The sequence below is a fragment of the Lutra lutra genome, chromosome 6 (genome assembly GCF_902655055.1).
Source record: "Lutra lutra chromosome 6, mLutLut1.2, whole genome shotgun sequence".
NCBI classification, from domain to species: domain Eukaryota; kingdom Metazoa; phylum Chordata; class Mammalia; order Carnivora; family Mustelidae; genus Lutra; species Lutra lutra.
The window spans coordinates 46,232,477-46,245,839 of NC_062283.1; the positions used below are offsets into that span (position 1 = coordinate 46,232,477).

A 13,363-nucleotide genomic window follows, 5' to 3' on the forward strand; every position below is an offset into this window, starting at 1 on the left:
AGGCCATGTCTGTGGTGATGACTGACTAGGTGGCGATGTGAAAGGGAAACGAAGCACAGTTGATCATATTCATTTGGGTGACATCATTTATATTTTTCACACTGAACATGATGTGCAACAAACCACTTCCTCATCAAATCAGCTGATTCTGTAGCCACTCAACAATGGGGAGATAACTCCGTTAGTGAACTGACTGTATCATGAACCTTAGAACTCTCCATGACTTGTAACTCCAACTTGAATAAAATCAGCTTAGCTCCGCTTTTACTTCAGTGACTGAGGTTATCAAGCATATGATAAGGAGCGTCCTGGGTTTTCAGAATGGCTGCAAAGAATTATTTTCATTTAACCAGTTGAAAATACGTAAGACAATTTACAGAAAATGGTAAAGGATGGCATATTAGGCATCTTAAATTTGTTTGTTTGTTTGTTTTTAAAGATTTTATTTATTTGACAGAGAGAGAGATACAGCGAGAGAGGGAACACAAGCGGGGGGGAGTGGGAGAGGGAGAAGCAGGCTTCCTGCCAAGCAGAGAGCCCCATGCGGAGCTTGAACCCTGGGATCATGACCTGAGCCGAAGGCAGATGCTTAACAACCTAGCCATCCACGCACCCTTTAAATTTGTGACTGGCCAGCTTCATTTCCCCTTCTTAACACCACATGTCTAATAATTGTATTATTATAATTATTATACTATTATTATTACCTCAGCATGGTGGGGTTGTACTCCAGGATGCTACTCCTTTCTTAACCAAATTTGAATATATGATTAAAATTAGGTCAATCAAACACTTATCCCCTGGAATTTAAATCCTGGTTAGGAGATTAAAGGCAGAGAAAATGTAGGAATTCATCTGATGTAGGAGTGAGGAGCTAGATTTCTGCCACCATGATACTATTCCTGTCATCCCCAGATCCTGCACCAGTGGGGATAGCTTGGCTCTGCACATTTCCCAGTATGGTTCTTTAGCCTTACTACTGATAATGAGGCCTGATATATTTCAATCAGTTTTCTTTGTATAAATTAACTGGAGGCTATTTCTGTTGTTTGCATCTATAGAACTCTGACTCATTCAGAAAGTGTACCTTAGCAATCAGGCAGGTTAAAGAAAAGTTGAATTTATTGCTCTAAGAAAGTGGTATGGGACCATAGCCAAAGTAATGCCATACTTAATTATTTAAATAAAAAATTTTAAAAAGCCTTTAGAAAATATTTATTAATGATAATTACAATGATTTTATAGAGAAAAAAAACAAACGAAAAAATATGCAATGTTGAACAATAAAAAACACTAGGAAATATATTTTTGATAATTACCTCATGGTAAAAATATGAAATAGATGACAACATGTTTTTAAAAATGTCTGACATTAATTGATTGATTCATTGATTGCCATTGACAGATAAGACTGTATGTCTTATTCTAGCTGGAGGTATTTCCTGATTACCACTTTTTCCTCATTATTTAAATCCCACAGACATTTTCTTGCTAGGGCTGTATTATTAGGAATAGAGGCATAAAATTTCAGGGATATGGAACTTGATTTGACTCAAATCCTTCTAGAAGTGAGAATTGAATAGTGAGTTTAGTCAGATGGGACTTAATAGGATCCAAAGTTCAGGATTTATTTATTTTTCCCTTTGAAGGTTCAGCAACACTCATGACTTGTGTGGGAAGAATGTCTTGATGTATCAAATTAAAAAAAAAGTGCAGGCCTGATTGCTTGTCACATTCCATCTGTATCATTATTATTAAGGGCCATCAGGTATAATCCTCTTTATCAACAGACTTACTGTATTTTATTACCTTTCTTTTTTTTCCATGTGCTTTTTTATTTGGCAATGGAAATGAAAGCTTATTTGTATCCTATGTCTGAATTTCATTCTCACAGAAATTATGTAAAATAGACTGAGCCATAGAATATCAAATATTGTAATCTTTTTATTACAAATGGACTTTGAGAATTATTGACCTAATAGGTCACCAGTTAGCATAAAGAAAAGATTGAATGGAGTCTAATGGGACAATTTCACCAAGACTTAACTCAGCTTTCTCTTAGAAAAGCTAACACTTCTGCAAAAATACCTCTATTGAAGGAGAAAATTTGCTCTCATTTTAAGGTGGTAAGTCTCCCTTTTTCTGATAAGTCTGTGTAATTATGAATTTGTGACATAAACTCTACTCAGCATAGAATATTTACAGTAATGTGTATTTATTTTTATTTATTTATGTGAGAGAGAGAGAGAGAGAGTGCGCTCAGGAGTGTGGTGGGGGATGCAGGGACAGGCAGTGTGAGGAAGGAGATTTAAGCAGCCTCGGTGCTGAGTGTGGAGTGGGATGCGAGGCTTGAGTTCACCACTCTGAGATCACAACCTGAGCTGAAACCAAGGGTCAGAGGCTTTAACCAACTGTACCACCGAGGCACGCCTCGTAGCAATGTTTAATAAGTGGTCTAATTTTCCACATAGCACTAAAATCTTCTTAAAAGGTCCCTCAAAGAGCAGGATCTTCCTGAAGAATGATCTTCTTTGAAATTTGATCGTGCCACTGCTTTACTATATCAGGAATGTTTTCAGGGGCAAATAGAAAAATCTAACAATTACTTAAAAGAAGAGCCCTCTATTTTTCTCATACTAGAAAAGTCTGGGAGCAGACTTCAGGGCTTTCCAATGACTCAATAAGTTCATCAAGGATACATCTTGTTTGTACTTTTTTACTCAGCACACGTAGCATATTTGCTTATTGCTTCGTGTTCTTAAAATAGCTGCCAAAGCTCCGTGCATCACTGCTACATTGAAGGCAAGAAGAGTGAAGGGGTGGTGACAGTGAGCTCTCCTCTCTAGTTTTCTCCTTCTAAAAAGAAGTAGTGCTCTTACAGAAGCCCTCTATCATATTCATTTGCCAGAATATAGTCTCACATCCACCCGAAAACCGATCACTGGGGAAATTAGCATAGCGTTACATTGATTGGTTAAAACCAACTCTTACTCAGGTCATCAGTAGAAGGAAAGCAACTCCAGGGGAATCAACATTCCCTAAAGGTATGCGTGATGATTATCAAAACACAAAATTGGAAAGAAGAAAGGGAGAATGTTGTTCTGCATGCAATGATATTCTTTCCACCCTTTGCCCATCTGGTTCCTTCTCACTCTTTAGGTCTCTCTAAATGCCTCTCTTCAAAAAGCCCTTTCCTAAACCAATACTCTGAAGTAGGTCCCTTGACTATTTTTGCCCAGAGCATTCCTCTTAATTAGTAATTATGCATTTTTAAATTTTATTGTCTTTTTTGACTCCAGTTACACCAGGGATGATACCCCTTTGGTGAGAAAGCACTTTAATGGAACCATGGTTTGCCGGGCAAAATATAAATCCTATTCCATGGGCACCTGGGTGACAGAGTCAAGTTAGTTATCCGACTTCTGGTTTTGGCTCAGGTCATGATCTCAGGGTTGTGAGATTGAGCCCCAGGTCAGGCTTCATGCTCAGCAGGAAGTCTGCTTGAATCTCTCTCTCCCCGTCCCCGCCCCCTCCAGTGTGTGTATGGTTCTCTCTCGCAAAAATAAATAAATAAATAAATAAATAAATAAATAAATAAAATAAAATAAATCTTGTTCCATTATTGGAGGACCTAATACAGATCTTAACTGATCTATGTAATAATACAGTTGCCTTTCTTCTGGGCAGAGGACAGATTAGCTTATTGAGGGGAAAAAATGATTTTTCTTCAATCTCTGAATCTCAGACAACATTGGAGATTTGGATTTGGGGAAGAGAAATGACATCGGGGTATCACAGGAGGTAGGTTAGTCCTTAGAGTATGTTCACAGGCTGAGCACTAGAGAGTCACAAACAGTAATGATAATAACAACAGCAATAATAATAAACAGTTATCAAGTGCCTATTAAATAAACATCAGGAAGAAGTCTAAGTAATACTTAGAGTGACTCAGTTTTCAAGGTATTTTTGTGTGGTGGTTGCCCTCGGAGACACCTAGATTTTAAATAAGTTGTCACGGCTCACTCCTTCGCCCAGGCTATTTCTCGAACCCATGCTCTCAACCACATTTCTCAGCCACTGCCTCCTTTGGATCAGAAATGGCTGCTTTATAGATCATATTCTCTCTTTTTTTTTTCATTAAAATTTCCCTTTATATCTTCAAATCTTCAGTAAGTTTCATTGAATGCTACTGCTTGATTTTAGCTGTGTTTTGCAGGCTTAGGAAGGGGCCTCTGTCAACAAGTAACAGGAAAATTTGGGTAGGCAACACTGGCTTATTAAAGTGATCTGCAGTGTTGGGGAGCAGAATGGTTGTCTGAAGCAATGAGGGAAAACCAGAAGAGTGGATTTGAGGAATATGTCTTCCTCAGAGATGGATCTCCAACTCTGAGGGATCCAATTCCTGGATCCCCAAGAATTTAAAGAAGTGATGTACACTTGCAAAAGTATAGAATTATACTTATATGGAAGCTTAAATGATCATTACCCAGATTTGTAAATATCTACTCCGAAGACCAAGAACTTGGACATCTGGTTGCATGAGTCTCTGACATATGGTTTCTAGTTCCCAGACTCAACATAAATTAGACATATGAAGATAACCAAATTTCTTCTTGCTGCTAGATCCAAATATAATCCTCCTTTCTACTCTGTCTACCTCTTGGCCACCATGATGAGGTGGTTGGACTGGTCAGGTTGCACAGAGCCTAAAGGTGTCTTAGTAGTGGGAGGCTTTATTTTTTTACTTTTAAAGATTTTATTTATTTATTTGAGAGAGTTAGAGAGAGCATGAGCTGAGAGAGGGAGAAGCAGAGTCCCTGCTGAGTAGGGAGCCTAATGTGCACCTCGATCCCAGGACCCTGAGATCATGACCTGAGCCAAAGGCAGATGCTTAATGGATGGAGCCACCCCGGTGCCCCAGTGGTGGAAGGCTTTAAACTGCATAAAAGACAGGACTAGATGTCTCACAGGTGGTACAGAGAGAGCCAGTATCTGGAGAAAATGCTGAACTGGAAATTTTAGCAGCAGTGATGAAGATTTTTGATGTACTTGAAGCAGTAGAGAAATCTCTTTTGTTCCAATGCCATGGAAAGAGAGGACTGCTTCTCTATAATCCAAAGACTCTACTTAAAGGAGTAGGAGGGCTTGAAAGGCCCTTAAACTCTATTCATAGCTGCTGGATAGCTTTTTAGGGATCGTATGTTACGTGATAAGGTAGCTAAATTTTGAGCTATTACTATTTGCTAGACATGGTTTATTTAATTCTCACAATTCTATAAATTAGGGATTACTCTTCTCTCCATTTTATAGACTCCCGTATAGGATTTCTTGTCTGACATAACACAGCTGCTCAGTGCTAGAACTAGGAGAACTGGTACAGAACCCACTGACCATGTTCTATTTTTTTCTTGCCTTCTTTTTGGCTTTTATGTAAGTTCCCAATGTTCTTTTCCAATGAGAGAAAAATTATGCGTGTGAAAATTATTATGATTTAAATGTTTAAAGGAAAATTCCATGCATTGTGGATATATACAGGACATGGAGAGATCACTAACTTAGCAAGCAAACCAGAACTGATTTATCTTCGGATGTGGTAGGAAACATTCCAGAAACAATATGTGCACCAAGTAGAGTCACTTGACTTTTACACATTTAAAAAAAAAAATCCTAAAAGAATAGAGAGGATGTGGACAAAAACTCTAAGGATGTTACATTTAATGGGAATTTTTTGATAAAGCACTTGTTTTAGGTAGGAGCTGATAATAGTTTATTTAACTTATTAATGGAAACTCAGTGTAAACTCAGATAAGCACCAAATGACCTTTTGGTATACTGCTGCTATCCCATTTGCTTTCTACATCTCAGTTACCCTACAATCTTCCCGGCATTACTCAATCCAAAACCACTTTTCACTGTTGGGAAGAGTTTCCCATAAAGTCCCCCAATTAATTCCCGTTTTCTTTCATTCCCTGCCCACATTAACTCTTGTAAATTAGCAGTTATCTCAGAGCCAGAACAGTGGGAAGGGGAGGAACCACAGGAATGCATTGCTCCACTGTCCTGCGCTTTTTCAACCAACATGTCCTCTGTCAGTGATGAGACTACAGACTTTGGGGATTTGGATTTCGTTCATTTCCGTGACGAACCCCAAGTGAATGTCTACTGCTTGCCAGACATCATATAGGTAAAGATTAGAGATGGAGACTGACTCCAGACCTAATGTCATAGAGCTTATATTCCAGGGGGAGCAAATAGAAAATAGACACAATGTAGAGATAAGCCATAAGAGGGATGAACGTTCTGTTGTCAAAGACAATAAAAGATGAGATGAAGAGTGATGAGGTTGGAGTGAGGGTGACTTAAGTTTGTTTTGCCAGTTAGGGAAGGCTGCTCTGACTGGGTTTCTTTTAAACTGAGATCTACATGATGAGCCAGACCAGGCTTTGCCTCTGCTTGGACATCTCTCTCTCTCTCTCTTTTTTTTTTCCTGAAGATTTTATTTATTTGACAGACAGAGATCACAAGTAGGCAGAGAGGCAGGCTTGGGTGGGGGGATGGGGGGAAGCTGAGGGGAGGGAGCAGGATCCCCACTGAGCAGAGATCCCAATGCAGGGCTCAATCTCAGGACCCTGAGATCATGACCTCCATGAGCCGAAGGCAGAGGCTTAACCCACTGAGCCACCCACATGCCCCAGCTTGGACATCTCTTTAGGGACATCTCAGTTTTTTCCTCTCCAAAACAAGGAACATAACAGCTTTTATAAAACTGTGAAGAATAGTGAAACAATTTATCATATAACTTCGTATATGGGTAGACACCCTATTCAGTCACTGAATTTAGAATGTATGTCAATTACCTCACTAAACACAATTCCCACAAAATATGAAGGCCTATACAAAGGTCTGTTGTAGTAGTTCTTTTTATCATTATTAGACTCCCCACCCACCCCACTTTCTCCAGGTCAGGCTCCTTTTCTAAGATGCCCTTTTGGGAACATTCTGAAGACTACTTAAGGTGACTGTGGGAAAATAGCGCAACTGCTCATTTTCCCTCTTTGCTTTTTCCATTCCAACTTTCTCTCTGTTAGCTAGTGGTAGAACTTTCTGACATTCCAGTCAAAAGTCTCTGCTGTAACCTTGGCGTCATTGATCTCCTTTAGTTTTAGCACCCATGTGGATGCTCCAAGTATTCTCAGATCCTCTATTTGGGGGCAAGGACAGGACAAAATGACATGAGTTCTTGAGGCAACCACTTCCTGCCTGGGTGATGTTAAGTTAGTTATCTCTATGTGCTTCATCTATAAAGTGGGAATAAGGGTAAGTACCTACCTTACAGGATCGTTGTAAAGAGTAAATGGCTTAATACCTCTAAAGCACTTCGAACAGTAAGTGCTCCATTAATGTTGCTTATTTTATAACCCACTTTCTGACTCTACGCATCTTTTTCATGTTTCTGCTCCAGGCATTTGCCATTTCACTTAAGCTACTGTTACCCCTTGTGTATTGTCACTCCACACAGCCAGATGCAAAATTATTTTACTTGCCTATAATTCCTACCCTCCTTCATTATACAAGTATTTGTAAAGGACCTACTATGTGCATGTCATTGTACTAAGTGTTATGGCGGATTCCTAAAATAGAAAACACAGTCTTTCCCTGGTAAGGTCAGAAACTAGCTAAAGGATTCATCTGCACGTAAAATGCCAAACAACAATATGGGTTAAATAACCATAAAATTAGTACAAGAGCAGTCACATGACATTACCTGTGAGTTTCCCACTTTGTAAACATACATGCAATCCTTTACTGATTTAATAATTTGTATGCGTATTTTTCAGGTGTGTGCAGTATTTATTAGATTTTCCCTTTGATCCTTATACTAATCCTCTCAGTAGACTGAAGTACCTTTGACAAGAGGGGGCGCATCTGTAACAGTGTTGTCAGTGCATAGGCTCTGGGGAGCAGAAGAATCTCTGCTCTGCTACTTGCTAACTTGAGATGTTGGGAAAGTTGCCCAGCTTCTATGAATGTCATCTCCTCTCTATAAAATGGGGATAAATTAGTGCTTTTTTGGGTTAATGTGAAAATTGAATGATATAATCCATGTGAATTCTTAATGCAAAACCTGGCATTTGTATGTGCTCAATAAACACAAGCCATCATCATAATTGGTTTTTATTGAACTTGTGATAAGTGAAAATTCAATATATTTCACAAGGTGTCTAGTACAGTGCTTTGTAAATAGTAGACAATGAATTAACTTTGTTATTAAAAAGGTTATCAATTATGAAAACTCTCTACTTTGACCTTCAAAAGCTTAAAATGCATATTTTAACATTTACTAAAATAAGACAAACTTATAAACATAGGAATTATTAATATTGAAACCAGTAGCTAATGTTCTTCCCGCATGTATCTTGCCTCAGAGCATTCCTCTACTGATATTAACAAATACAATGGAATGTCAGGTGGTTAGTAGACTCTGAATGAAATACTAAACCAGCTTAACAGACTCCATAGAATTTCAAAGGATAAAGCAAGGTTAAAGTTTTTGCCTATAACATACCTTTTCTTTAGAAGTAGTGTAGACGATTCAAAAATTCTCTAACACTATTTCTCTTCAGAAATTAGGTGATGGGACTTTCAGTAATTGGTGGGATGCCAATTCTCCAATAACTTCAAATATGTATCTACAATTAAAATCAGAATTTTGAACCATAGAAACATGTGCTCTTGATACGTTTTACTATTTCTCTTAATTTCTATGATTCTTTTACTCCTCTCTTGGTTCCGTGTATCTATTCTGCTTACTCTTCCTATTTTGCTTTGAGACTTAGTGAATACATAATGACAAATTGCTGTAGACCACTGCTTTTGGATAAATATGGGGATCCAAGGAAACGTGGCGATGGTTCGTTCACTCTCCCTACTCCAAGGGAGACTGAAATACAGTGACTTACCTTTTCCATTGTTGGAAATTCAATCTGCCTCTGAAAGGCAATTTTGGTTTTATAAAACCATGGCTTATAGAACTTTAGAAACCTTTCCCAGGGGCCACTTGGAAATGAGTCATCAAAGAACTGATATCTGAATCAGAAGCAATGATCGTTCATGGGGCTCAGACATGCCCGGCCACCAGGCTCACGATTTGGCTTTACAAGAAATGAGGGCAGGAGGAGATGGCTGGGGCTGGGTGGGGGGTCCATGTTATCGTAGAGGCAAGGGGGGAGTCTCCTCCTCAGGAGAGGGGGGGTTGCCTTCCTCAAAAGAGACCTGAGATCAGATGTACAGAATGATTTAGTGTCACAGGGGATGGTCTGAATGTTTCCACACTTGGATTAAATACCAGAAACCAAGTTATTAGACTGAAAACAGAGAGAAGAGGGTCCTATAGAGGTGCCAACCCCAAACTCTCAGGGTTGAAATCTAATGAATATTTCTCTTATCCAATTTGAGGAGTTGGGGAAAACAGGTGGGGGAAGAAGGAAGGGCTTTGTAGAAGAATCAGATAGCCGATTGCATTTTATTAAACCTGGGTGAGATATCTACGTTCTGGAAAATCATTGTATTCTACAATTTTGTATTTCCTTTACTTTCCCTTGGTTTTATAATGAAAACACTTTTTATTTTAAACTCACAGGAAGTCCTTGTGACCTCACTTTCCTAAGACTCATTTCTGTTGAAGGAACCAACCAAAGCATATATTTCGGGGGAAAAATGTGACGATAAAACATACCAATTTCCTCATCAAAGCTGGAGAAGTTGAAAAGGAGTTTGGGGAGAAGAAAGCAAAGCCCGTAAGACACTGGAGAAATGTTAATTAAGGGCACTTCATAAACATAACCCAAAGCAGAATATTCTGTAAAACGTGACATTCAAAGCCACATCAGAGCTTCAGGCAAAAATGACACTTCTTTCCTAGCTTTATGAGACAGAATCCTCAAGGCCACACACCTTCAAACATCTTTAAAAGTGCAATCATTTCTCACAAAGTAGTCGTTCTGAAGTGTGATTTTAAAGTTGTCTTTAGACATAAAACTCAAGTCATTAAACCTGTGTGTTTACTGAACTTTTTATAGATGTGTATTTACTGGGCAACCATAGATACTGTCTTTGGGGAGTACACTCTGTTCTGTGCCTGGGAAAGGTTTGCTGCCTCTGTGCGGTTGTCTTAAATGTCAAGGCTGCTGCTGCTGCAACAGCCCCTCCTACCTCAGCGGGGCTGTGTGCAAACCCTCTAGCATTCATAAAGAAGCAAAGTTCTCAATCGGAGAAAGACAACTATCATATGATCTCCCTGATATGAGGGAGAGGAGATGCAACATGGGGGGTTAAGGGGGTAGGAGAAGAGTAAATGAAACAAGATGGGATTGGGAGGGAGACAAACCATAAGTGACTCTTAATCTCACAAAACGAACTGAGGGTTGATGGGGGGAGGGGGGTTGGGAGAGGCGGGGGTGGGATTATGGACATTGGGGAGGGTATGTGCTATGGTGAGTGTTGTGAAGTGTGTAAACCTGGCGATTCACAGACCTGTACCCCTGGGGATAAAAATATATTATATGTTTATAAAAAATTAAAAAAAAAAAAGAAGCAAAGTTCTGGGGGAACAAAGTTTGGATAGTAAAATGTCCTTTGACACACAAACCTGTCAGAACTCTGTCTACCTCGGTGCTGAGCTTGCTCCCAGCTTCAAACATGGAACCCCAGTTAATCGCACCATTGTTGGGAGCTGCAAAGTCACTGTATAATTACTGAAGTTTTCAAAGGAATTAGCATGTAGTTACTATGAATAACATGTTCTATTTTGTAGAAACGATGCAATTAAATTGTCTTAGGCTAATAAATTAAGTGTAGCATAAGCTCATATAACAGCTGTTTGAAAGGAGGGGCTGGAGGGTGACGCATTTATTGAGATCACTTTGAACTCATTAGCCTCTATACTCAATGCAGAGATAGGTGTGTCTCGCTGCAGGGAAGCTATCCACATGCCCACCTTCACTGAACAGTATTTTAAGAAATATGAGCATACTTGGTAAGGGGAGAGAAGGTGAGGTAGAAGGTAGAAGGAGGAAAATGTAGGGAAGATGATGCCGAAGTCTTGGACACGAATTTGGAGTTGAAATGGAATGGCAACTGAGCACATATGAATTACACTGGGAGTCCACTCTTGTGCATGACCCTTGCAGAAATTCAGTTTAAAGGCAATTTATCATCAACACATCTACTGCAATTGGAAATCCTTGTACCATGCTCAGGAAGTTCTTCATTATTTACAAAACCATTTTAACTCCTCTTTTATGTCTTCTGTCCATTCAGATTTAATAACAATTGGCTTAGATTTGGTTGAAATAGAGGAAAAGGTCCTCCAATTCATTTTTTCAGTGGAGGGTTGGAGAGGGTTCTGAAGGAATTTATTGATCACTTTAGGACCTCTTTTGGAGTTCAGCTTTGGTGTGTTTTTGGGAAAAGACCTAGCGTCTCCCAGTTTCAGTAGGAATTGCTGGAACTGGAGGGCTGACTTCATCGTCCCCAGCCCTGAAATGTCCCTAGGCTAGAACTCGCCTCTCAGCTTCCAGCCAGGAGCACTTCGCCTGTGTTAAGGTCAGAGAGGAGAAGGACCCTTCTGTGTGACAAAGTTCCTAACTCTGGTTGGGGTATGGGTAAAGGTTAGGCTTAACAACTGGATGAAAGAATTTTCTTTCCCTATGTCTTTTCTTGACTGGAAATGGTCTGGTTTTTTTTGTGGAGGTAGGTATCGTACATTCTTATTCAGATACTGTCCTTCTTCACTTTCCTCCAATTGCCCACCCACTCTCAGCCTTATACAGATGACTAGTGAAAACAGATGGGAAAAGGGTACAACTGTTGTCTAACTGTAAGTGAGACCAAGTATTTTACTTTTGATTGAAACTTCTGCACAAGTTGGAGTATTTTCTTATATAACGGATTATATGCAAGAAAGTGTCATACCATTTTTTAAAAAAGATTTATTTATTTGACAGAGAGAGAGAGAGAGTGAGAAAGAGAGAGAGTACATGAGTGAGTGGGTGGAGGAATAGAGGGAGAGGGAGAGAGAATGCTCAAGCAGGCTCCCTGCTGAGCATGGAGCCTGAGGAAGGGCTCAAACCTGCGATCCCAGTTTGGTTCATGACCTGAACTGAAATCAAGTGCCAGATGCTCAAACTACTGAGCCATTCAGGGCTCCCCCATGGTTTTCCCCTGAAGTAAAACCCAGTGGTCAGTCCAACAACAAAAGGAACAGATGGCGTTTTCTTGATAATTTTTATATTTTTAAAAATAAAATATAAACTTTGTTTTTGAATTAAAGAGAAACCTTATTCCTGGCTAGTTAGACATACTTATAGCAGAATCTTAAATTGTATAAGTATGAAAAATAAAGCTCTTATGTAAGTCTTTTTTTAAATTTTTTTTTTTTAAGTTTTAAGGAATCTCTGCCCCCAAAGTGGGTCTCGAACTCACAACCCTGAGATCAAGCATCGCATACTCCACTGTCTGAGCCAGCCCGGTGCTCCAAAGCTCTTATGTTTTTAGCATATTGACAGCATTCCATGAAAAATTAATTTTGTAGAGCAAGAATATTCATTGATATTAAACTATCCTATGAATTGATTTTATAATCCATGTTCCTTTATAACTTTGTTATTCAGGTATTCCCCCAACCTTTTAAAAGTTTGCCTTACACTACTTCACTTTCATTAAAGATCTATATTAGTACCTGTTTTTGCTAACTGAAAGAAATCTCAAGAGGGGTTTCATTTTTACAAAAAAGGGTGCAAAGCGCAAATTGCATTTAGCGTTTGTTTTTCAATGAGGGGTTATAGAGGCAGCATGAACCCTAACAGTGAGAGTGGCCCCACTAAGCTTCTTTCTCGGAACTACACCCAGCATCTTAGCAGTAAGCTGCCATATCTCTGAACTGTGTGAGCATCTGTGTTTTATCTCCATTTATTGTGTGCATCCTCTAGCAAGATGGTATCCGAAGGTATCAGAAAAGCCTAAGGGATTATTTTCGTGTCTAGAAACACGTGAAAAAATTTCTGTATAAATTAATGGCAATTGCTTCTTCACTTTATGTTATTTCAGCTTTCAAAAGTTTTCATAGGCAAGCTCTACTTTAAAATACTGGGGAAACCTGTATTTTCAAAATGATTCAAAGACATGCATTTCAGTTTCATAGTATATTAACATTATTTTAATGACTCTTAGCAAAAATTTAAATGTAATTTTACCTACTCTGTTGTCTGTTACATTTATTTGCCATCTTCTTTCAGTTCGAAACCGAAAGAGAATTCCTCTTCAAGTGACTTCTTTTTTTTTTTTTTTTAAAGATTTTATTTAT

The 13,363-nt window shown here is 38.9% G+C and overlaps 1 protein-coding gene across 2 annotated transcripts in view; it reads left to right on the plus strand.

Annotated features, from left to right (window-relative positions):
* Positions 1–1,731: 1,731 nt before the first annotated feature.
* LGSN (lengsin, lens protein with glutamine synthetase domain) overlaps positions 1,732–13,363 on the plus strand; it is a 136,194-nt gene continuing 124,562 nt past the window's right edge. The window contains exon 1 of one of the 2 annotated variants that reach the window (XM_047734542.1): positions 1,732–2,123. In XM_047734542.1, the coding sequence (XP_047590498.1) occupies positions 2,022–2,123 (102 nt within the window). In that variant the 5' untranslated portion in view covers positions 1,732–2,021. Of the gene's footprint in view, positions 2,127–13,363 lie in introns of both variants that reach the window. The other variant, XM_047734548.1, reaches the window with a different exon arrangement.